The sequence below is a fragment of the Anthonomus grandis genome, chromosome 1 (assembly GCF_022605725.1).
Source record: "Anthonomus grandis grandis chromosome 1, icAntGran1.3, whole genome shotgun sequence".
In the NCBI taxonomy this organism is placed as follows: Eukaryota; Metazoa; Arthropoda; class Insecta; order Coleoptera; family Curculionidae; genus Anthonomus; species Anthonomus grandis.
This window is the reverse complement of record NC_065546.1, coordinates 2,129,431-2,156,507: the sequence shown is the minus strand read 5'-3', so window position 1 is coordinate 2,156,507 and position 27,077 is coordinate 2,129,431. Positions and strand designations below refer to the sequence as shown.

The 27,077-nt window shown below is 30.5% G+C and overlaps 1 protein-coding gene across 1 annotated transcript in view; it reads left to right on the top strand.

The window, feature by feature from the left end:
- Positions 1-4,559: 4,559 nt before the first annotated feature.
- The window catches only part of LOC126744015 (sodium-independent sulfate anion transporter-like), a 118,234-nt gene continuing 95,716 nt past the window's right edge, over positions 4,560-27,077 (top strand). Inside the window, exon 1 of the mRNA XM_050451329.1 lies at positions 4,560-4,798. Coding sequence (XP_050307286.1) covers positions 4,761-4,798 — 38 coding nt within the window. The 5' untranslated portion in view covers positions 4,560-4,760. The remainder of the gene's footprint in view (positions 4,799-27,077) is intronic.

The following is a 27,077-nucleotide window of genomic DNA, read 5'->3' as shown; positions in this document are numbered from 1 at the left end:
ACATATTCTTTATATAATAAATAATTATTTATTATATTAATAGCCTTTAACATCCTTAAAAAAGTATAATTAAAAACGAGATGATTTGCCATCAATGATAGTTTTTTTTTTCTTATTAGAACTGCGACTTCGTAATTTATATACATATATATTTATGAAGTTCGCAAGGCTATAGAGGATCAAGGGTGTCTTCTCCTATTGTGTTAAAAGACAACGGTGTTACATTTATTTATCGTTTAATTATAAATTACTGTTATTGTGGATATGTCATTAAAATTTATAATTTATAGTTAAATAATTTAAAATGCAAGACATTTACACTTCTGGTTATGCTGAAGACACTTAATGGATTCTGACTTATATCTTCATTAAAATTATATACAATTACACAATGTAACTTTACTGTCTTTTAACACTAATTGGCATGTATATAAAATAACAAAATCGTTATTAAAACATTTTTAAATAACATCATTTAATCTATATTCTAGAACTGCGAGCCGTTACTTTTGGTTATTGCCATGTTGCCCAGGCGTAATTATCTACGAATGGATGCAAATACCTATGTAGAATTGTTAGAAATGGTTACTCCATAAATAAAACGTCAGGACACAGCTATGAGACCTGCAATAAGTGCACATGAACGGTTAACCGCAACCCTTCGATATTTAGCGACTGGACGTAATTATCACGATTTAAGATTTTCCACTTCTCTGACTTTTTTTATATTTGAATTCTTCATTAATTAACTATATAATTAATAACTATTAAACATTTAAATCATAAATTTATTATTATTAATGGCAATGTAATTTTAAAACCGTTTAAGGTGTTTTTAATATGTATCATTAGACCATAGGTACAAATTTTAAATTACCTTTAAATATTTACCATTTTACAAAATTCATGACTCATTAGTGATAAGCTGTTATCACGTCAAGTTTCTTTTATGTACTAAACAGTAATTCTACATATTCTCATCGATTTTTACATAATTAAACAAAAACGTCAAAACGTTTCCTTTGAGTTAGTTATTGCACTTTCAGTTTATGACTTTTTGCTATTATTTATAAGTTTATGATGCGGAATGAAAGATTTACAATTATTGATAAGCATGAAAAAAGCACGAATGACCAAAAAAAAATTATTAGTTGAATTAAAGAAAAAGTTGTGAATTTTATTCTTCAAAATTTCTTATGAATAAAATTGTCAAAATAAAACTGTATTTGTGCCAGTAAAATAATAAAATATTCTTTTAAATAATTGCTGGGAATACTGGAAAAAGATATTAATTTTTCACCGGTCATAAATAGCTAAATGTAGCAGGTATGTTTCAGGTTACGGTTTAATTCGAGTATTTGAAGAACAGATTTATTGTATTCTATTATTTGGTAGGTTTGCATATTTCTTATTAGTAGACTAAACACATTATTCACTTTTAGCACTAGTAAGTTTTTTTTCTTTTGACCATTGATAGCGGTTACTTAAATTGCAAAGAAAATTTAAATTAGTATAACGCACAAATGCACATTTTTAACTTTGGTTCATTATACTCCAACTTTAACAAATTTTTACACTTTACAAAGCCAGACCGTTTTTTATAGTCGGATTATGAAAAACTTGGCTATGTGATGGACCTTTTGATAATTTATTAACTATAACAAAACTCTCATGCATTACGATTGAGAAGCAGCTGTCGAATTTTTTATTTAATTCTTCGAGTCAATAGACCTTGGGAACATTGTTTGAAGGAAAAAGGTCATGCTTTAGATTCCAGGCGTCAATTTAGGTATGTATATTGAAGACCTAAGAAACTCAATATATAATTTTTTATTCGGTTTAATTATGTTTTTTTTTTGGGCTACTTAATCATCGATTTCTCATTACCTAATATTGCAGGTCCTAGTATTTTTCACAAATTTTATAAGACTAGTAAAGCAACCTACCAGGATCATACATACTACAAACTTTGTTCTTTAATTGATGTTATCATGATTAAGTCCTGCTCTCTGTTTAGATACATACGTGTTGGATATGTCTAATATATCAGATCACTGCTTGGTGATAATTGAAGTGGAATTTTCTAAACTTAAACAATCCATCATGAATTCTAATTCTCAAGGACTCTTAGAAGGTCTATTTACTATTGACTGCAATTTTATGATGACATTGTTTAAATTTTTTAATAATAACATAAGCGATTTTTTTAATCCCCATATGCCATGGAAACCATCACGGTTTACTAAAGCTCTTGGTTAACCGAAAACTTATTCTATTTTTAATTTTTTATACAAGGTGTTTGAAAAATAGACGGAGTTTAAATGTTTAAAGTATACTAAACATCATAGTTATGCTGATGATACTCAGTTGATGTTGTCTTTTGATTCGTCAAATCCGGGCAATGCTGGTGATTGTTTAAATGAAGACTTGTCAAGTCTATATAACTTATCTGTAAAACACTGCTTACAGTTAAACCCTTAGAGATCTGTTGCGATGTTATTTACCAAACAAAATTTAAGGCAGCACCTATTGGAAAATTTAAAAATACAAATTAATAACGAGCCTATCGTATTTCAAAATATTTGCAAAAATCTCGGTTTGTACATTGATATAGGATTAAGAATCTCATATCATAAGACATCAAAATTGCAGAAAGCCTATTCAATGTTGAAAACTTTATATACGCAGTGCCATGAGTTAAATGTGGATACTAAGCGAATGCTGTGCGACTCACTCATTCTTTCTCATTTTAACTTTTGTGATACTGTGGATGTCCCTTGTTTAGACAACAGAGATAAAAAGCGTATACAAAAGTTGCAAAATCCATGTATAAGGTTTATTTTTGGTAGTCGCAGGCCATATGGAGTGTCGCACAAGTTAAAAGATTTTGAGTGGCTTAACATGTCATCGAGGAGAGAGTTACATTATGTGGTATTTTGCTACAATATTCTTAAGATGAGGTGCCCACAATATCTTTTGTATAGGGTGGTATTTAGAGCTGATATTCATCATCAGGCTAATGTTAGCAATAGACGTCGTTTAGATATTCAACGACAACGAAAAGAAATTTTTAAACGATCATTTTCTGATGATATTGCATCTGTAGTAAATAAATATATTACTGATCTTTCGCTAACGACAAACGGCTTTTGAAAATGCATGTAATCTAAGCTTTAGAATATTATTTAAAAACAATGCATCTAAAAATATGAATTTTGGATTTGTTATATTTTATTATTAGGTTTTTATTTTTGTATATTCTCTTTTTCATTTTATTTATATAAAGATGTTTTAAATTTGTTTTCTCGATTTTTGTGCACTATTTATTTATTTTTCTTTGGGTACTTACTTTTTTGGATAAATTATTCTACTTTATAGGCTACAACAGCCCTCAACTGCGTTGAGAAGCTGAAATTATGCCTTTTAATCCGCATTTTGTCTGTCAAAATGCAAATAATAATAATAATAATAATACTAATAATAATAATAATTATTATTATTATTACTATTATAGAAATATGGTGGTGCTTTCAATTTCATTATTTTGTAAAAAAAACATATAGAGCGCAACTCTCGGCGATTTAACATATTAAGCCATTTAAGACCAACTAATTTATGTGATACCCTTTCTACTATCGTATCTATACGTCTAATTCCACAAATAAACCTTATGCACGAGTTCTGTAATTTTTGAATTCTTGTAGAGTTAGCGTAGATAGTTGCAAAGTCTAAAAATGATCCATACACTGTATCTGCATAAGTAAAATAGGATAGTCGTATAAAATTTTTTTTGTTCCTTTTGACAAATAAGATCTATGCTTGTAAAGTTTTTTTAGCATTAAAAATCCTTTCTTAAGGCAACTTGTAATGTAATCTGTGAACTTTAGCTTGACGTCTCTCATTAGGCCTAGATTTTTACTTGATAAATGTAAAAAGATAAGTTCTCCATTAAGAATTAGTTGGACATGATCCAAAAACGCCCTTCTGCTATTATCACTACAAAATAACATTGCCACGCTCTGGGTGGTTGGATTTAATTTATTTGTCATATTTTTTTCTATTATTATTATTGTGTTGTTACTATAACTCTGTATCTTGAGGACAAATAAAAAAGTTTTGAAGTTGAAGATATGATGAATGTAGGTACATGGCCTATTACTGCAACATACAACTGTTTTTCGCCATTTGGTTAAAACAATTATTTTACCAAAAAAAACTCGCTTTTGCCAACTATATGTTCCTGACAATTCAAAAAAAAAAACAGATATTTTGAATAAACAAATCATTTTTAACTATACCACTATACATTTTTTGCGTTCCAAAAACAGTAAGTTTTTTACGAAATTTCTTTCCGACAAAGTTGTCAACTAGATTCTGTTAGATCCCCGACATTTCCAGGTTCTTTCTCCTCTTTTTTTTTAATCGAATCATGTGTATAAACAAATGGTTTAGCCGCATAGGTTTACTCGCTTGACGTTGCGTCGGTAACCGTACCATAGTACTGGCTGAGCCGAGGTCACGTGATAACAGGCAACAAAATACTGCTCGAATTCAAATATCGTCTCAGTTGTTAAAAGAAACACCGGTGTTAGCAGCAAAAAAAAACCGTACTAGATATTGTACTGGTTTGATTGAATTTTACACAAATTAGTGGACACGCCGGTTGAATTTTTGACACGGTTTAATTCGCATTTTTTTTATATATATATATATTTTTTTAATTTTGTGTTAAGTGTTGTTCGGACTGTTGAAGTAACAAAATGGTTTTTAAGAAAGATAATCACAAGAACCTTTCTGAGTAAGTAATTCTCTGTATCTATATAATATCTGTATTATTATAGAATTATCTAGGATTAACTCATAAATTAAAATAAATACCTCTATTGATTTACAATATCTCAATGGATTCTAATGGTAGAAGAAAATAGAATCTTAGGCTTAAAACAGATTTTTAGGATCTTATAGGGATATTAAAATAATACTGGTTGATAATAGTTTTAATAGAAACACCTTCAGTACTTTTTAAGCACTTTATGTTAAATAACTCCTATTTATTGATATTTAAAATGTGGTAAAAAATATACAAAAATAGGATATATATTTTTCTTTTAAAATAATTTTAGATTAATAAGATAGAGTACATACTTGAACTTCCTGTATTTTATTTATTATTTTTTTACTTTAGACTTTTGTAATTTTTCGACATGTATTTTGATTTTTTTATTTAAAAACATTAAGTATTAATACAGAAAAGGTTTCCTAATATTGTAAACAATACTTTAAATGCTCTGATTATGTCTGAATATGTAAAGTCAAAAATTTTTTTTTTGGATTTGACAAGGATATTAATGTATTATTGATAAAGATTAAGAACAATTTTAATATGCTTGTACGTACATAGGGTTGTGTTAAATGATTTTTATTTATTTATAATATGTTCTATGTGAGGGAAAATTCAATTAAGTGAAAAACAAACAAAATATATATTAAAAAAGTATATAAAAATAATATGCTTTAAGTGGCAAAAAATTACCGTTAAAACTACACACCTAAAAAATGTAAGCTTTGTTTATTTTTGTAATTTTTTGACTGAAAACAGATTTCTTTTTCTATAATAAATAACAAATATAAATTTTTATTTAATTAGGTATAAATCTTTTCAATTCCATGACAAAATTACAATTCCATGGCGAAAAAAACATACAAAAAACTAATTTTATTTTAAGATTTATTGTTTTGTTTTTTGAATTTTAGTTTTTGATTTACAAGAATTTTGTAGGTGTTCTAATTGAGAATGATATTTTTTTTCTATAAAATCAAAATTTAATAAAAATTTTTATTTTCTATGAACTTCTAAAAGGTTCAAATTTCTTTTTTTGAATATGAAATTTTGTAAATAAATTTAAATAAGCTAATAATAATGAGTAATTTAACTCGATTAATTTTTAATATTTTTTAATATACAGTGCTTTCATTTCAAAACGAACCCTTAATAACTTTCTTAAAAAAAAAAAAACACGTCAAATTAGATATACAGGGGGACGTTTAATTATGCATTTACTGAAGTTCTGTCAATCACCTCCTCACCTCCAGCTAACCTCACTTTAATATGTCAAATGGGAACCCCCATCGTGTGATACATCATAGTAAGGAGCGTAAAATTCTCTATTCAACGGAACCAAAAAAAATGAAATCGGTAAATGTGTAAGCAAATAGTTAGCGAAAATGTATAGAAATAATAAATATTTTATTTACGCCAAACTTTGGTATGTCAAATGGCTACCCCATGGTGTGATACATTATTTTAAAGGGCATTCATTATGCTATCAATGGTTGTAAAAAAAAATAAAATTGATTGACCAAGAAGCAATTAAAGTGTAAATCGGTAGGGTAGAAAAACAAATTTAATTAGTTTAACAAATTTATTTTATTAAATGTTCAAAATGCGCGCCGTTATTAGCAAGACAATAAAAAAGCCTATTTTCAAACTCCTTACGAACATTGGCAAGGGTCTGCCCGCTAATTTCTCTGCATTCTTAAAATATTCTATTTTTTAAATTTTCAATACTCTCAGGTGGGGTTTTATAAACTTTGCTTTTTAAGTAGCCCCAAAGAAAAAAATCTAGTGGAGTTAGGTCCGGAGACCGCGCAGGCGATTCGATTGCACCACGTCTGCCAATCCACTTTTCTCGAAAATTTTCATCAAGCCACTCTCGAACTACCAAAGTGTAGTGCGCGGGAGCTCCATCCTGCTGAAAATGTATATTATTTTCCTTCAGTAATATAACACCATGTTGATCTACTTGATTTTCCATAGATTGGATGATGGAAGGGTATATTGCATTTTCTAAAAGGTTTAAATAAATTTCGCCAGTCAAATTTTCTTCCAAAAAAAAATGGCCCGATTATTTCATTCCCATAAATTCCTGCCCAAACATTAATTTTTTGGGGATATTGGGTATGGCCTTCCCGAAAAACATGCGGATTTTCATTATCCCAGTATCTACAGTTATGTCTGTTTACCAGGCCATTAAAAAAAGGTCGATTCGTCACTGAAGCAAATGTTCTTCAATAAATGGGGATCCTCGTCAATTCGCTGGCACATCACTTCACAAAATTGAATTCTATCAAAATCATCTTCTCCGAGTTCATGAAGAATATTAATTTTATAAGGAAAGAACTTTTTTTTTTTTAAACTTTATGTACGGAACCAGTGGAAATATTTGCTAGTTTTGCGGCCTTTGGTATAGACACAGTTGGATCCATAGCAAATTGTCCTAGTACTTCAACTTGGCATGCTTCATCGACAACTCTATTTTCATATTTTTTCTTATTGCAAATCGATCCCGTCTCTTCAAATTTTCAAAAAATCAATTCTAATACGTATTTATGGCTCACGTTTTTATCTTGATACCTTTCATTAAATGCTCTCGGGTAAAAGCACACCATTTTATTACCTCACTGTTTTAACTAAAATTGAAAAATTGCACCCGTCAAACTGACAGTTTTAACAATAATAAATCGCCTGCTTTTTAAACGCCTTAAAAAATGTAAGGTATTGCAGTGTTTTTTACATATATACATGACATTCTTTACTTAAAAAAATAAATAATTTGCTTGAACTAAATGTACTGTTTGTTACCACACATTTACACTTCTAAATTGCTTGTTTTTTTTTTTTGATGATCTATTATAAAAAATGTAAGAATTTAAAAAAAAATTATAGGTACCACACTAAAAGTATTCATTTAAATTACCAAAGTTTGGCGTAAATAAAATATTCATTATTTCTACACATTTTCGCTAACTATTTGCTTGCACATTTACCGGTTTCATTTTTTTTTGGTACCGTTGAATAGAGAATTTTACGCTCCTTACTATGATGTATCACACGATGGGGTTCCCATTTGACATATTAAAGTGAAGTTATCTGAAGGTGAGGAGATGATTGACAGAACTTCAGTAAATGCATAATTAAACGTCCCCCTTAAAAACTAATTAAACGTTTTTTAGAAAGTTATTAAGGGTGGATTGTTTTGAAATGAAAGCACTGTATATGTATATAGGGTTGTGTTCAGTGATGTTTATTTATTGACATTTAAAAGGGAAATAATATATTCTATGTTAGAGAAAATTCTATTAAGTGAAAGACCAATATGTAATTTAAAAAAATGTATTAAAATAATATGCTTTAAGCGACCAAAAATGACCGTTAACACTACACACCTAAAAAATGTAAGATTTGGCTATACGCAAAAAAAAAAAACATAAAATATATATTTTTTATTAATTAAAACTAATTTTATTTTAAGATTTATCGTTTTGTTTTTTGAATTTTTGGTTTTTGATTTACAAGAATTTTGTAGTTTTTCTAATCGAGAATGATTTTTTTTTCTATAAAATCAAAAATTTAATTAATTTTTTTTTCTTTTCTATGAACTTCTAAAAAGTTCAAACTCCTTTTTTAAATATGAAATTTCGTAAATAAATTTAAATAAGCTAATAATGAGAAGTAATTTAACTTCATTAATTTTTAATATTTTTTTATACTTTTATGAAATGCTATTATATATATATAGAGAGAGATTTTTCTTTATATTTTGTGTGAAGTGTTGTAGTATTGTTGGGACTGTGGAAGTAACAAAACGGTTTTTGAAAAAAGATAATCACAAGAACCTTTCTGAGTAAGTTTCTCTATATCCATATCTGCATTATTGTAGAATTATCTAGGATTAACACATAAATCAAAATTAATACCTCTGTTGATTTACAATATCTTAGTGGATTCTAATTGTAGAAGAAAATAGAATATCAGGCTTAAAACAGATTTTTAGGATGTTATAGGGATTAATTAGAAATACCTAAGTACTTTTTAACTTTATGTTAAACTACCATTATTTGTTGACATTTAAAATGTGATAAAATAAATACAAAAATAGGATATACTTTTTTCTTTTAAATAATTTTTGATTAATAAGATAGAATACATACTTGAAATTCCTGTATTTTATTTACCGCTTTTTTATTATTTTAGACTTTTGTAATTTTTTCACATGATTTTGATTTTTTTTATTTAAACACATTAAGTACTAATACAGAAATGCTTTTCTAATATTGTAAACCATACTTTAAATGCGCTAATTATAAACAATTTCAACATGTTTATATGCGTACGTAGGTCTCGTGAGGGAAAAACAAACAATATATAAATTAAAAAAATATATAAAAATAATATGCTTTAAGTGACAAAAAATTACCGTTAAAACTACACACCTAAAAAAACGTAAGATTTGTTTATTTATGTAATTTTTTGACTAAACACAGATTTCTTTTCCTATAAAATGAAAATTTTTATTTAATTATAAATCTTTTCAATTCCATAAAAAAATGGCTATAACGTCTATACAAAGTCAGACCATATGTCACACCGGGGGTTGGGCCAGTCTAGGACAAGGCCGTGTGACGGTTACATGGATGTAACTGGGACCCTAAGGTACGCTTCAGCATTTAAACAAAATATATAGTTCACTAAATACCTTGTATTAACAGCAAAATATAATTATAACGGTTTAAGTGGAGTTATCCAAATAAAAGAGCTAATTTGACAAGAGATAAACTAATATCGACATAATAGGATTAATAATTTAAGTACATAGGAATATGTAGCGGATTCTACAGGGTGTCCCGGTTCATGTGAGAAATCTCTCGGATTCAGGTAGAACATCGAAAAATAATACCGAACGTTCCTATAAAAAAAATTCCTACAGGCCTTTTTTACGAAGATACAGCCTCCTAAAGGACGCTGCTGGAAATTGGTTTTTCATAAATTAATTTTAAACTACCCGGTAGAATTTAATAAACATTTTAGGTGATTAACACTATTACGGATCTCTTAAAGTGACTTCCTTAAAATACATTTACCTTGTTTACTTTACCAGGAGCGGACTAGGTTGTACACTTTAATGCGTATATTTTTAACACCCTGTATGTTGATACCTTGAACCTTAGGCTAATACTCTTGTTCATTATAGATAAAATGAACCGTTTTGGAGAAAAAAAATTATAAACGAGCCAATGTTTTTTTTTTAAATTTTTTTTAAAATGAGATAAGTTATTTAAAGAACAGAGAAGTTTCGATGTAAGTCATTTAATTTAAAATAATACATTTTCCTAAAAATACAGTGGTGTCCTAAAAAATACTTTTACAAAATAATAAAAAAAAACCTATGATGAGTGTAAGTTTTTAAATTAGAAAAAACAACTGACAAAAAAATGCCAAAAACCCAATTATGTAAACAAAAGTTAAATTCTTCAATACGAGCAATAAACAATTAATTATTAAAAACTTCATAAGTAGGTTCGACGTGGGCTCCGTGAACTCTAACACATTCGCGGGCACGACGAATCGAGGACTGCTGCACTCGCCACAATAATAACCCAAAATTGTTTTTTATATTATCACAATGAAATGTAATTCTTTGGAGCAGTTCTTCCCGAGTATCGACTGGGGTGGAATACACCAAGGTTTTGAGGTGACCCCATAGATAAAAATCTAATGGCGTTAGATCGGGAGACCGAGGAGGCCAAGCAACAGGTCCTCCTCTACCTAATGAGTTACTTATTATATTGGGTATTACGTCACTTATAGCAAAAATCAATTTAGAAATTTTTATCTCACACGCTCAACAATTGAAAAGAAGAAGAAAATAGACTTATTCACGTATTTAAAAGAAATATGAACTTAAATCTGTAACGATACCGTTCGATATACTTAATTTAATTTAAGTTCAATAAGTTTTAAATACAATAATTTACTTGAGGTATAATAGATTTTTTATATACCTAGGAGCTGAGGTTCAATCTATTAATCTCTGAGCTCGTTTCTTCTTTTCAATATCCTACCTAACTTTGTTATGAATATTACAATTAAAAAACGATAAAAAATAACAAGAAGGTCAAGAAGACCTACTTTTTTTTAAAAATACCTAATTTGAACCAAATTCATAAAAAAATAAATTTATAAAACCATTTTCTCCTCTACCTATCCAACGGTTTTCCAAAGTATTATTTAAGTGGTGCCTTACAGCAAGGCTAAAATGGGGTGCATAAAATACATATCTCGGCGGGTTGCAAGGGGCAAATCTTCTAATAAATCTGGAAGATTGTTCTGGAGGAACTCCAAATAAGGTTCTCCGTTTAAACGTGGTGGCAGTTCAAATAGCCCAATCAAAAAATTGCCAATAATTCCTGCCCAGATATTAGTTTTGTAAGTTTTCAATTCCATTTTTGGTAAACCCTGCTTCATCCGTAAAAAGAATTGTGCTGATAAAATTAAAGGGTTATTTCGCTGCTGATCTAATAGCCAGTTTGCGAAGTGTATTCTAGGAGCAAAATCTATGGGCAGTAGTTCATGCACTTTTTGTAAGTGATATGGGTACACCAGTTGTTCTTGAAGTACCATATCTACAATTGTTTTGGACGAATGAAGCTGAGCAGCTAATTTTCGAGTACTCGTTGTAGGAGTGTCAGCTACAGCGTCTAAAATATTTTCTCGATCCGATCTCTCCTCCGACCACCATTATTCGTTTTTCAAAACATCCTAAAATTGCATTAAGGAAATTTAATAGTATTACCTCATTAAGTGGAAAACAGAAACCTATCAGTTTCCCTTAGACGTTCATCAACACGTTGAAGTGTTTTCTGATTCAGAATAATGCGATTGGGAAATCTTTCTTCGTAAAGTCCAGTTCAGAGATCTATTAGAATCTTTGATGTGTCGCAGATGCCGCAGTAACTAGTCCGTGCGCCTATGTCGTATTTATTGTCGCCTGATATACATGTTTAAATGGCAAAATTTTATATTGTTTATCTATGAAATCATTTTAAATATATGTAAAAAACCCATGTTTTATAGTATTTTTGTACTAAGCGCGACCTGGTACTATCTAATTGTATGTCAGGTTACTAAGCGTTTTTTGCTAGTTCGTGAAGACTTATCATCCCGATATTTCTATTTCTTATTTATACTTGTTGCTTATCCGCTGCAAAATCTGTCTTCTTTATGGATTACATTTATGTTTGTTGTGGTGTCCTAGGGATTTAAAACCCATTTGATAAATTGAAAAGTAGAGCTCTATTGCATCCCAGCCTCGAATAAGCATTTCACAAAGCTTTCCCGCACTGCTTTCAGTCACTTCCTCTTGCCCGAGGCCCGGTCGTAACTGGCAAAAAAAGCATAAAATATATATATATATTTTTTTAATTAAAACTAATTTTATTTTAAGATTTATTGTTTTGTTTTTTGAATTTTTGTATTTTAGCTTTTGATTTACAAGAATTTTTGAGTTTTTCTAATTGAGACTGATCATTTGTTTTCTATAAAATCAAAAAAATATGAACTGCTTTAAGTATTGCTAATTTTTTTTTTCTAAATACATATATAAAATATTGATTGACATTTATTTTAACATTTAATACTTAACCAATTATTTACCAACACTTGTTTTTGTTTTTCAGGCATCTAGAAGTATATATTTTAATTTTACTTGGAATCGAATTAATTTTCCACATTATTAATCAAAATAGAGGAAAAAAAACCCTTTGGAGTTTTAGGAATAATTTATGTTATTAGACTTCTCTTCTATTGGAATAAAAGTTAATACACGAGCATAGTTAATATTAGCAACTATAGTCATTGCTTTTCTAGCAACTTTCTACGTAGCACGAATTTCTTTTAACCTATCTTTTATCTATTATTTATCCAAGAAACCAAGTTCACACTCGAAATATTAGATACAATATCTTGAACATGCCGCACCATTCCACGGCTCTGTCCGAGCGATCTTTTACTTATAATGCCGTTAAGTTCTTTAATACTTATAAACCAATATTTGATACTTCGTTAAATGTGTATAGGAAATATTAGATTCAAGAAGATAAATACTTTATATATACGTGTTTCATTTTTTTGTTTTTTTTCTCGTTTTCTCCATTTAAACTGTGAATGTTAGGAAGGTTAAGAGTTAAAGAGTAGCTTTAAGCTAATCTTTGCCTTCTTTGGCAATGTAGTATTAAGTAATATTGTAAGATTAATATTGCTTTTTTTTAATAAAGACATATTATCGTTATTATTATTGTTATTATTATTATTATTATTATTATTATTATTTTGTTTTTTTTTTATATAAAAATATTAAGTGCTGATACAGAAATGCTTTTCTAATATTGTAAATCATACATTAAATGCGCTAATTATAAACAATTTTAACATGTTTATATGCACAGGTAAGGTTGTGTTAAATGATTTTATTGACATTTAAAAGGGAAACAATATTTTCTCTGTTGGGGAAAATTCAATTAAATGAAAAACAAAAAATATATATATATTAAAAAAATGTATAAAAATAATATGCTTTAAATGACAAAAAAATACCGTTAAAATTACACATCTAAAAAACATAAGCTTTGCTTATTTTTGTCATTTTTTGACTGAAGACAGATTTCTTTTCCTATAAAATGAAAAGTTTTATTTAATTATAAATCTTTTCAATTCCAATAAAAAGATACGCAAAAAAAGCATAAAATATGTATTTTTTATTAATTAAAACTAATTTAATTTTAAGATTTATTGTTTTGTTTTTTGAATTTTAGTTTTTGTTCTAATTTAAACTGAAATTTTTTTTCTATAAAATCAAAAATTTAATTAATTTTTTAAAATTTTCTATGAACTTCTAAAAGGTTCAAATTTCCTTTTTTGAATATAAAATTTTGTAAATAAATTTAAATAAGCTAATAATGATGAGTAATTTAACTCGAATAATTTTTAATATTTTTGTATACTTTTATGAAGTGCTATATATATATATATATACATGTAATATGTATATATATTAGATTTTTTTAAAATTTTGTGTTAAGTGTTGTTGGGACTGTTGAAGTAACAAAACGGTTTTTAAGAAAGATAATCACAAGAATCTCTCTGAGTAAGTAATTCTCTATATCTATATAATATCTGTATTATTATAGAATTATCTAAAATTAACTCATAAATCAAAATAAATACCTCTGTTGATTTACAATATCTCAGTCGATTCTAATTGTAGAAGAAAATAGAATATCAGGCTTAAAACAGATTTTTAGGATGGGTATTAAATTAATACTGATTAATAATGGATTAAATAGAAACACCTTCAGTACTTTTTAACTTTATGTTAAACTACCATTATTTGTTAACATTTAAAATGTGGCAAAAAAAATATACAAAAATAGGATATACTTTTTTCTTTTAAAATAATTTTAGATTAATAAGATACGAGTAGAATACATACTTGAACTTCCTATATTTTATTTATTGTTTTTCATTTTAGACATTTGTAATTATTCTACATGTATTTCAAATTAATTACGAATAACTTTTTTACTGGGAGAAATAGCTATTTTTATTGGTTTTTTATATTTATAGTTTATAAGAAATGGCTAACAAACAATTAAATTCTTATTTAAATGTAGCCAATTTAAATATTAGATCTTTATTGCCAAGTTTTCCGGATTTTCTCAAATTTGTAAACAATAAATATAATATTTTGGGTATAAGTGAAACGTGGCTGAATGAAAATATATTAAGCAGTGCGGTTTCTATGCCAGGCTATAACTTTTTTAGAAAGGATAGATTAGACAGAGTTGGGGGTGGTGTTATGTATGGTGGTGTAAATATTAATGTTAATAATGTAAACTTTAAATTTATGCTCCTAAATGTTAAAATTGGTATACACAATATTGCAATACTTATAATATACAGGGCCCCTAAATCGAAAGCGTTTGAAATTATAAATTTCCTGGAAGAAGTTATTCCACATCTTTTAGTGACCTATGATTATTCAGTAATTCTCGGAGATCTAAATATTGATATGTTAAAACCTAATTCATTATTATATTCTGTGCTTAACTCTTTTGGGTACGTACAATTTATAAATGAACCAACTCGTATAACAAATACTACTGCAACATGCTTAGATCCCATTTTTATCAGTACTAAAGATATTTGTCATAAAAGTGGCACCGTTGTTTCCGGTTTAAGTGATCACAATCAAATACCTTTCTGCACTTTAAAATTAGTAGTTAAAAGACAAAAACAAAAATTTATAACCATCCGCAATTTTAAACATTTCAATGAGATATATTTTAGGATCGATTTATCACAGATTTACTGGGATAATTATTAATTTTTTTATGTTATTTTTTGCCTTTTAGAGGGTTCGTTTAAAAAATCACAATTAACTTAAAATTTATTCTGCGCCTATGAAACTTGTACCACAGTTAGTCTAGGGTACCTCCTCTAGGCTGACTATGATAATTTGTAATTTTTTAATACAGGGTATTTTTAAAGAACTTTCAAACTTGCTGAAATTAAATACGCAATATCTCAAATTTTTCAAATGGAACACCCTGTATATTTTTATCTAATTAAGTTTGTCCCTCAAATACCTTCATTTTTTATTTAATATGTCCTATAGCTAAACCAAGTACTTTTTGAGATATTTTAACTTTTCTGTAAAATACTATGCATAAAACGGGTATTCTTAAGTTTTGATCAAGATTGCTTAGAAACATTGGTTTAAACGTCAAATAATAATTGTCAGATTATTAGTTTTATGACAGCAGTAGACAAGATCGATGTTTTTTCTTCAAAAACCATTTTGGAAATTATTATCAGTGAGTTAGTTAATCGATTTTTAATTTTTATTGTTCATTTTGTAATCAATATGAATATTCCTCGTGAGGAATTTGTTGGTAAGATATATGCCCTTAGAGCTGCTGAAAGAAACAGCCTTTTGGCATCTAGAATTTATACGCAACTTTATCCTGAAAGGAGACATCCCCAAGCATAAGTGTTTTAAAAACTAAAAGAAAGATTTGAGAGAACAGGAAGTGTAATTTATGAAAAGCATGAACGGGTGAAGCCAGTTACAAATGAGGAAAACAGGATGACAGTAGCTTTAAGTGTCGTTATAGATCCTCATAAAAGCGTTAGGCAGCTTGCTAAAGAATTACCCTTTAGTGCAACATCAATATCTCGCATGCTTCGAAGCAAAAAATTTCATCCTTACCATATTCAATTGTTGCAGGAATTACTTCCGCAGGATTATGAAAGAAGAATGGCTTTCTGTCAGTGGTTGCAAAATAAGATTCGTCAGCCTGAATTTTTTAATTTTGTGCTTTTTTCGGATGAAGCTTATGGAATGTACATAATAATGGCAGTGTTAATAAACACAATTTTCATTATTACGACACCAGCAATCCATTCTTCACCCGAAAAATTCATCATCAACATAGATAGTCGCTTAATGTTTGGGCAGGAATAATAGGACATTACGTTATTGGACCGCACTTTTTTAATGGACATCTTACAGGTGAAATGTATTTAAACTTTTTACAAAACGATTTTAATGTCCTTCTGCAAACGTTGCCTGACCATGTTCGAGATAGGATTTGGTTTCAGCATGACGGCTCTCCAGCTCATTATAGCCATGCTGTTAGAAATTTTTTAAATGAGCATTTTGATGACCGGTGGATAAGGAGAGGTGGGCCGGTCCCTTGGCCCGCAAGGTCCCCAGATTTGACCAAACTGGATTTTTCTTGTGGGGATATGTGAAGGAAAAAGTCTATCAAACAACTCCTACCACAAGTGAAAATCTGAAAAATAAAATTCGGGAGATTTTTCAAACAGTCAAGCCAATTATGTTGGAAAAGGTTAATGACTCATTCTCAAAAAGGGTAAACGCTTGCGTACAAAATTTAGGAGGTCATATTGAACACAATTTATAATAATTGTAATTGATCTTTAAAATTTAAAATTAGTGTAACGATGTACATTTATGCAAAAATATATAAGTACCTACCTCGTATGTAATTTAATTTTGCTGTTTTTTTTAGCAGTTTAGATGAATAATTGTGTTGGTTAATTTTTCAAGTATGTAATGATAATAATAATAATAATAATAATTGTAGGAAAAGTAATAATTCTAATTCTTCAATAATTTTTTCTAGGCAATCTTGATCAAAACTTAAAGAATACCCGTTTTATGCATAGTATTTTACAGAAAAGTTAAAATATCTCAAAAAGTACTTGGTTTAGCTATAGGACATATTAAATAAAAAATGAAGGTATTTGAGGGACAAACTTAATTAGATAAAAATATAAAGGGTGTTCCATTTGAAAAATTTAAGATATTGCGTATTTAATTTCAGCAAGTTTGAAAGTGCCTAGAGGAGGTACCCTATACTAACTGTGGTACAAGTTTCATAGGCGCAGAATAAATTTTAAGTTAATTATGATTTTTTAAACGAACCCTCTAAAAGGCAAAAAATAACATAAAAAAATTAATTACGTTGCAACGCCGCAGGGAAATTTTAAAAACGTTATACCAAAATAAAGTACTCTTTTTCCCTTACATTTTAGTATCATAATATATAGGGCGTACCATTTAAAAAAAATCATATTTGATAGTAACTTTTTTGTGAGACACCCAGTATACATAAAAATATTTTTAGTTCATAGGTTTTTGTCAACCCTACAACTTTGCTGTAGAACTTTTTGCTCTACCTCGTATAGTTAAGGCGCTATCTTAGCCGTACACCTTGTTGGCATACCCAGTATACTTTAGATTTACCCGGTCTAGTTAAAGATTCTGAAATACATCAGTATGCTGATGACACTCAATACATACATTATTTTGACGTAATAAATCAAATTTCAAAAGAGCATAACCTTGTCATTAATTCTAATAAAACAAAAATGGTTTTGTTTTCAAACCGAGGATCACATAAAAATATAATAGAAACTGTTCACATTCAATTGGATAACGAAACTATTTTGTTCTCTGATACTGTGAAGGTTCTGGGACTTACAATAGACAGTTCTTTAAGGTTTAAGGAACATGTTAACACTCTTCTGCAGAGGTGTTATTTAAGCATGCGTATGCTTTATGCAAATAAACACATTTTGTAGTAGTGGCTCTTGTTTTATCTATTTTAAATTACTGCCTTATAGTTTATTATCGTTGCTTAGACCAAATAAATCGTTACCGCCTGCAACGCGTGCAGAATACTTGCTGTAGATTTATTTTTAACCTCGGAAAGTTTGATCATGTATCAGACTCTATATTTCAGTTGAGGTGGTTAACGCTACCTTACCTATTCAAATTCTTCACTTCTACTTTTCTTTATCGATTATATGTTAGTCAAAGACCTGAATATCTCTTTGAAAAGTTAATACCAAGAAACCAGGTTCACACTCGAAATATTAGATGCAATATCTTGAAATGGTGCGGCATCCATTCCACGGCTCTATTCGAGCGATCTTTTACTTATAATGCCGTTAAGTTCTTTAATACTTATAAACCAATATTTAATACTTCGGTAAATGTGTATAGGAAATATTATAAACTTTTGTTTTTAAATCAATCCAAAATATAGTCTAGTGTTCTAGAAGATAAATACTTTATATATACTTGTTTCTTTTTTTGTTTTTTTTTTCTCGTTTTCTCTATTTAAACTGTGAACGTTAGGAAGGTTAGGAGTTAAAGGGTAGCTTTAAGCTAATCTTCGCCTTCTTGGCAATGTAGTATTAAGTAATATTGTAAGATTAATATTGCTTTTTTTTAATAAAGACATATTATTATTATTATTATTATTATGCAAAAAGTCCAAATAAACATCGCCCGTCAAACGGTCTGGTCCAACAAGTATCCCATTCACAATTCCTGCCCACACATTAGCAGAAAAGCGGTGTTAAAAATTGGTTCTACAAATTGCATGGGGATTATCAATAGACCAAACATGCGTATTTCGAAAATTGTTATTTCGGGTGAATATTGCCTCGTCCATGGCTAAAATGTTGTTCGAAAAATGTTGATCATTTTCATGTTGTTGTAGGAACCATTCACAAAACTGAACTCTGCCGGGGAAGTCTTGAGGCAGTAGCGCTTGGACACGTTGAACGTGAAAGGGATTAAATTGATTCTCGCGCAATGTTGTCCATACTTTTGTTTGACTTAATCCGACCTGCCCTGCAACAACTCGAGTACTTGTTGTTGGATCTTCTTCGATGAGATTTCAGTGGTGGCTCGTGACAGTTCAGGGAGGTAGAGCCAAACCTTGATCTAATTTTATCACGACCGAACGAGTGATCGAAATTATTACATTTTATTATCAAAATTATAACGCAATAAGTTTTCTATTTTTTTTGTAGATAAAAATATACATTTTAAAAATTTTGAAATTTAAGGAAATGAACTTACAAAAACTACGTGGAAATGTCAATACTTCAGGTCACAGGCAACATACAGTTTTCCATATTTACATAAGTAATTTTATTGTTTTTATAAATTATAATAACTGAAAAAAAAATTCTATATTTAAATCGGGCAACGGTCGCCCTAACTCCTTTATTTCTACTTTTTGTTCCAATGATAAAGTGGAAAATGGATTTGCTTTTAAAAAACTAATTTTAGTTATTGTTTTTAATATTCAATAAAAATTAAATACACCAACGAAGCCGAAAACGCCAGCCAAATAAAATAAAAGATCTCTACGGAACCGCGAACTCCCGATGAATAATCAAAACAAACAATATCACGCACGTTTTGCTAGGAAAGATTCTATTGGTTTGGAGCGGCCCAAAATTATTTAATTTGCCGTAGCTTCACCCCATTATATTATTACTGGCAGTATATTGTATCTCGAGTATTGGCAGTATATCGTGTCTCGAGACTAATACTGTATCTCGAGTATTAGTATCATGGCTTCACCCCATTGTTTCAAGGACATTTGCTGTGATTATTCGATGTAACACGCATCGATACTGGCCCTGGCGCGACACCTACGTCTTCGATTCCGCATTAATCTTGAACTGGCTACGTTCCAGTATTTTAATTTTATAATTGGTATTAAATATTAATATACAGATATTTTTTGGACTGAAGTAAAATTTAAAATTCGCCACATATAATTATAATAATAATAATAACAAAGAAAGAAATGAAATAAACTAAAGGCACCTAGAATGGCGACAGTCGGAAAAAAAATCAACTTTAATTCTGCAAATTAAAAGGCAAAAATAACTAGGAGCACGTAAGTGTTGGGGCATAAAAAAGACGAACGATGGAAATGTTCAATCGTAAATTATAGTATTTCTACCCCAAAAGCCGCCACTCTCAGATTTAAAATTTGTTCTTCCCTATGAACATTTTCAGGTCTCCTTCCTCTTCCTGCATGCCCTCCACGATGTTCCCGTAAATCGCCAGTATCCCTTGCCCGTTGAATAAGATTTATGAAACTTCTGGGTGTAGGATGATTCCGCAAAGGAAAGCGGTCTGCGTATAATACCGAAGCAGCAGGAGCACTTTGAAGACACTCTCCATAAATAAGCAACATATCCACAAGTTCATTGTTTTCATAACGATGTGCCATTTTTAGGATTTGCAAATTTAAAATTAACAACAATAAACCAAAAGTGTCTAAGACTAACTGATCGGTACAATGCGTGATCGATAATACAAAAATTCGAGCAAAAACTAATCATAAACCCATATTCACTTTTTTTATTCTGTATGTCCCTTGTTTTTGAGTGTATCGAAAAAAGTTTATATATAAAAAAATTTATATTTTACCGAGTTCTATACACAGTTAAAAAAAAAGTATCAACTGTATAAATAGACTTTATTAATTAAATCTGGACAAAATGTTGTGTTCCTTTTTTATGTAACAATAGTAAAAACTTGCACACGACTCATCATAGTCTTATAGCAGAAACGTGATTTTTTTTTAAACTCTTTATTTTCTTATAATTACTGTGTTTTTGTAAGTATCTTCACGATTTATTCAACTATTTGTTATTAAAACTTTGTCAACATTGGTTAATTTGTATTTTAAATGAATAATTATATATCTTTTATTACTTGACACCCTAACCAGCGCAAATAAATTCTTATTTAACCTAAATAATATAACGCGCGTGTATCGAATTAATTATAACAATTTTTTTTATATACATAATTGTATAAACCTAAAAACCACAATAAGGTTATAAATACTAGTCACTTCTAATTGCGAATATTCTAGTAAAATGTATTAATATAAGAAATCTAGAAAGTCGGCCTTTGGCATCGGTTATACGAGTTTATTGGTAATGTCATTATATTTTGCGTCATTTAACACAATAATTATTAACGTAGAAACGCACAAAAGTTTAGATTATTATGAATCATTGGAATTTACATTATTTCGGATATGTTGATATACAGGGTGTTCGAAAAATAGACGGAGGTATTTCAATGGGTGATTCCTTGAAACATGGGTCCGGAAATGCACAGTTTTCAAGATACAGGGTGATACATTTTTTTTTAAATATTAGTTTTGTATTAATATTTAAAATATTAACTCGATTCTTTTGAAATTCGACAGTATTACTTGTTGTATTAAGAGGCTAATTTAGCCTTAATTAGATTAAAATTATAAGGTCCAGTGGCGTCCCGAGGGACATCTTAGCAAATATTATTGGCAAAAAAATGTACGCCACTGCCTTTCTTTTAACGTTAACATTTGTTGTTTGATTAAACATTTAAAAGTACTTTTTTTGCCTCTTGTATTTTTCTCGTACCTCACTTCATTTCTGACAAAAAAAAAATTAATTCCGTTTGATTGCATGCTACTGGACAAAATTGGTTTATTAATTTTTGGTAAAAAAATCACAGGTGCCTTAAGAAAAAGTTTCTATAAACATGGGTCTGGAAATGCAGAGTAGGGGGAGGGCCGAAAAATAGCTTTTTTCAAAAATTTTGGAATATTACGCAAAAGTTGCCTTTTGTTATTCCAAGAAAAATGTTTATGAACAGTTTTTCGATTGTAATGCGTCTTCTGCCCCCTACCAGAAACCAAAAATGTCAAAAAATTTTGAAAATCAAAATTTGGAATTTCGTTCGGGAATAGCATGTAAAAGTTTCCTTTCCTTACCCCGAACAAAATAGAAATATCACTCAATAAGAAATATCAATAAGAAAAGCAAATAAAAAATTCTAAAAACAAACGTATTGAAATGTTTAATGGATATAGTTATTGTGAAAACTCCTTTTTGCTCTCAAATTGTGGCATTAATTTTCGAGAATCTAACCTTGCTTTTATAAATCCATCTCGCTTTTTAGGACCAACCACTGATAACGAAGCTTCCGTTACCAATTTTACACATCTTTCAACCGCTTGGGTGTGACAAGGGTAAGATGAAAGTTCAATAAATTTATCCGAGGTTCCTCTTATAATATTTTGTAATACATCTTGTTTTAAATCACGAAGAAATGGGGGCGGAGTGATGTCATTGATGTGCCAGTCTATCAGATTAATATAGTCTTCTGCATCAAAATTTAGTTTTGGTATTATAAAAGGACTAATTACTTCTGGATTTTCCCTTTTCTTAGCATTAAAAATACGTCGCGTGGCAAGTTCTGTGATGTGTGGACGAGAGTCATTTAGCATACATAATAATATGTTTTCCGGGTGTGCGAAATACGCATTACGTTGTATAACTGAATCATTAATCGCTCGCAAATCGCATCAAACATGTTTTGCCCCATTTGCACAAGATGGGTTCTGTTTAATTGAAAACCATATCGAAGCATAAGCTCTTAGAATAAAAGTTGCCAATTCTTTCAAATTTGAACTAGGCTTTTCGGTAGAAATATGCAGTCGCAATAAGCGATTTGCCAAAGTAAGCCATCGGGAATGACTGACCTTTCCTGGGTTCTGATTCGCTAAGTCTGTCGAACATTGACCAGAGGATATTGCCAGGCAAATTTTGTACAGATATCCTTGACCGGTACTTAAGTCGCAAAATTCTATTTGGGGTAATTTGCAGTCGATAATTTTATATTGAATAACTAGCAGATTTTCACAGTGAACTATAAGTTTGCCTAGAGGACCTGAAAATGCACTAGAAGCTGGCAGATAAAACGTTGTAAAGGACGTCCTAACTTTATTTCAAGTTGAGTGATGACCCCATTTTTTGATCCTGTGTTAATTACGGTGCCATCACACCCCACTGCTAGTAATCCTGACAGGTCATAGTCATTTTCTTGTAAAAAGTCAACTATACTTCGAAGTAAGTCTTTCGCTGATCCAGAAGAAGGCATTGCATGACCTAGAAACACTGAAACTGGTTCTTGTAACAAAGTAATATGTTCTTCAACTAACGTAAATCTATAAAGTCTGCCATCTTTTTCTTCAGTAGTCATTATTTTGTCTTTTCGACCATCAAAATAAATTGCATTTATAGGTTGATACTTTATCGAATCGACAATTGTATTTCTTATATTTTCTCTAGCTCTTCTTAACATATTTTTGTCTATTATTTGCACTGAACTTTCTCTTGGTACTAATCCAACATCTTGTAAAACAGCTGTAGCTACTGCTGCTGCAGATCTGTCTGATAATCCATATCTGTCACACACTTTAGCAAGCGTAGGTAATTTGAGCGTATTATAAAGGGTGTGTTTTTAAGAGGCGGAGAACTTTAAATTGAAATTAAACACAAAATATTTTATTGATATGAACGAATTTGCTTTTATATTAAAGATTTTTTTTTGGCATCAATATTTAAAAATGATTTCGGGCATGTGACCCCCACGGCTGGCGCGTACGTGGCGTAATCTAGAGGTCCAATTTTCACACGCTCTTTCCAGTACTGCAGGCTGTATTTCGGCAATCACGCGTCGTATGTCCGCTTCCAAGTGCTCAAGTGTTTCGGGTTTATCAGCGTAGACATGCGACTTAACATAGCCCCAAAGAAAATAATCTAATGGCGTCAAGTCGCAGGAACGAGCTGGCCAGTTTACAGGTCCATTCCTTGAAATTATTCGTTGCTCGAATGTCTCTTGCAGTAAGTTAATTGTTTGGCGCGCTGTATGGCACGTGGCACCGTCCTGCTGAAAGCACATTTCTGCAACGCCTGCAACGGCTTCCAATTGAGGCACAAAAAAGTTGGTTATCATGTTTCTGTATCGCTCACCGTTTACTGTAACGTTCTGACCATCAGCATTTCTGAAGACATAAGGACCAATGATTCCACCGGCACATAAAGCGCACCAAACGGTTAGTTTTTCTGGATGTAATGGTTTTTCGTCAATAGCTCGTGGATTCTCATCCCCCCAAATTCGGCAATTCTGCTTGTTTACATAGCCATTTAACAAAAAGTGTGCTTCATCACTGAATAAAATTTTCATATGAAATCGTGGATCAACAGCAATCTTTCCTTCCGCCCATTCAGCTAATGTACGGCGCAAAAGATGATCCTGGGGTTTCAACTCCTGGACAAGTTGAATTTTATATGCTCGCAATCCGAGATCTTTGCGCAAAATTTTCATAAAGTGGATGGACATAAGTTCACTTGTTGAGAACGACAACGAATTGACACATTTGGATCATTATCAACACTATGCTGCACAGCAGCTATCGCTTGTCGCATGCGCACTGTACGCCGTCTTACGGGATGCGTATATAGAGTAAAAGTATTGCGAAAACGATCAACAGTTTCTCGAATTAATCTCTCTGAAGGACGATTATGAGCACCATAAAACTCACGTAATGCCCGATGTGTTTCTCGAATAGAACCGTGTCTTTCAAAATAAATTTAAACAATTTGGAAACGTTGCTCCGGCGTGAGTCTGTTCATGATGAATTGCCAAACCAAACTAATCTAAAAATAACCCAGAACTGTCAGATCGGCTGTCATAAAAAACAGTGTTGCCAAATGAAAGTTCTCCGTCTCTAAAAAAAACATCCTTTATTTAGGAGTTAATGTTTCATTTATAGAGTCCTTAGAAGTAGAAGGTATACTTGCATATAAATACTTGTGATTTCCGTCTTTATTATACAGTTCCAAAGGGATATATTGAGCATGACCTAACATCACATATTCATTAATAAATATTTTATAATTGTCAAACAGAGATATGTCCTTGCTAAAACGTTTTTCGAGGTTAAAAAACCTTTTTCTTGCCATTTGAAACGAATCACCAAGCTTCAAATATTCATTTGGGATTCGAAGTGGAAGATTTACTTCATACGACCCAGAGTCACAAAATATTTTCTCTGCTAGCTCATCATCAGCAGAGAGGTACTTTTCTTTAGTCGAAAACTCTTCTTGAGCCCAAAAGTTCTCCATCAAGGTTTCTAAAGATGACTGTTGTGTAAAAAAACAAGTTTGGGATTAAGCATCCTTGTAAGTAGCTTTATTCGAAATTAGATCTGTAGAAATTGGTCCACCTATTACATCGCCCAAGTATGTACCAATAAAAGTAAGGGAACTGCCCTCAAGGCGAAGTATCTTTCCGGTAAGTAGCTGATAGTATATTTCAGCTCCAAGAAGTAAGTCAATATTCGAAGGAACAAAAAATTCTGGATCTGTGAGGGTTACTGTGGGAGGTATAGGTATCAGGTCGCGTTTTAAATAGAACGATGGCAAGGGTTTTGTTATATTACGTAGAACAGTGCAGGTTATGTCAAACTGACAGGTGTCGTCAATATTTGAGTAAAACGTTAACTTCACAACTTTGCTAGAGTGCATCATTGTTTCTCCAATACAACTGAGGTTAATATGTCTAGATTGAGAAGAAATGTTTAGCTTATCAAGAATGCGTTCAGTAATTATAGAAGTTGTAGAGCACGAGTCAAGAATAGCCTTTACCAGTATAGGTTTACCATAAAAATCACTAACTAAAAATCTCTCCACTTGAAAGCGTCGAACATACAGTATGAGATGACGTAGCATCCAATGATGAGTCATTAGTGTGAACAACAGAAGTTTCATGATTATGACGCGATGAGTTTTGTGGCAAAGAAGTTAAGCAAGATTTTGTTGCAAAGACATCTGATTTCTTTGCTGGTTGTTTAAATTACTTAAGTGTCCTTCTGAATTATTATTACGTGTTACTAAAGGTTGGTTGATTGGGTTGTTGCAAGAGCCTAGGTTGATTCAAATTTGAGTGAAGCAAGGTAGTATGGTGTTTATTACAAATACCACAAGTACGTGACGAACAAGTTTGGGTAGTATGGTTGGGGCCTAAACAGTTAAAACAACATTTTTTATCCTTTACAGCATCATATTTTTTAGTACGGGAGAGAGCACAAAATTTCTGACATTTGTATATTCTCTGTCCAATAACATTGCAAAAAATACATTTAAAGTTCACTTGTGTTTTAGAAGGCACAATAGCATCATTTTGCTGAAAGTTGCTGTGACTAAGGTGTACTCTATAAATCACTTTTGTATGTTTTAAATCTACTCCTATATCTGGTATAAAAGATCGTTCAGAAATAATGCATCGTTTTTCGAGAAATTCAAAAAATAGGGTTAGAGTAGACTAGCTGTATCGATATTGCCGACAGAAGAAACTGACATATTAGCTAATATATCCGATGAAGTCTTTGATCGCTTTTCAGGGCAAAAACTATTATGCTTAAGTTTTCTCTTTCTTGCATTTTTTCAGTTCTTCTAAACTTATTCACTACTTTCTGTGTTTCCTGTGCGTCGACGCGTCCTATGAATATTTGTCTGAAACCTCTCTGATCTGCGAGAAATGCGAGTTCTTTTAGAGGTACCTGTAAGATGAGTAATCTCGTAAAATTAAATAATATGAATCTTACCTTTTTTTCTTTGCTACAAGAATACTCCTCAAATTTTTCGCACTTGCAGGCACTTATGTCGAAGAGTTTCTTGTTCTCTGCTTTATACGCTTCAACTTTTAGAACATAGTTTTCATTTCTCTTGACATTGGGTGTTTCTTGTATTGCGTAGCGAATGGATAACTCCAAATAACACTACAGTGAAGATTTTGAGTATTTCACATTTAATTGTAAAATCGTACAATTTTATTGTTATCGTATTAGCAGCGAAAGAAAAAGAAGAAAAAAAAAGGAAAAATTTGTGCCGCAATGACTGCTGGTGTTCGTTCTTCGTTTTCGTCTGTCTGGCCGCTGGCCCCACCTCCATCGATCCGCTTCGGTCTCCCTCTCGAACGACCCGTATGACC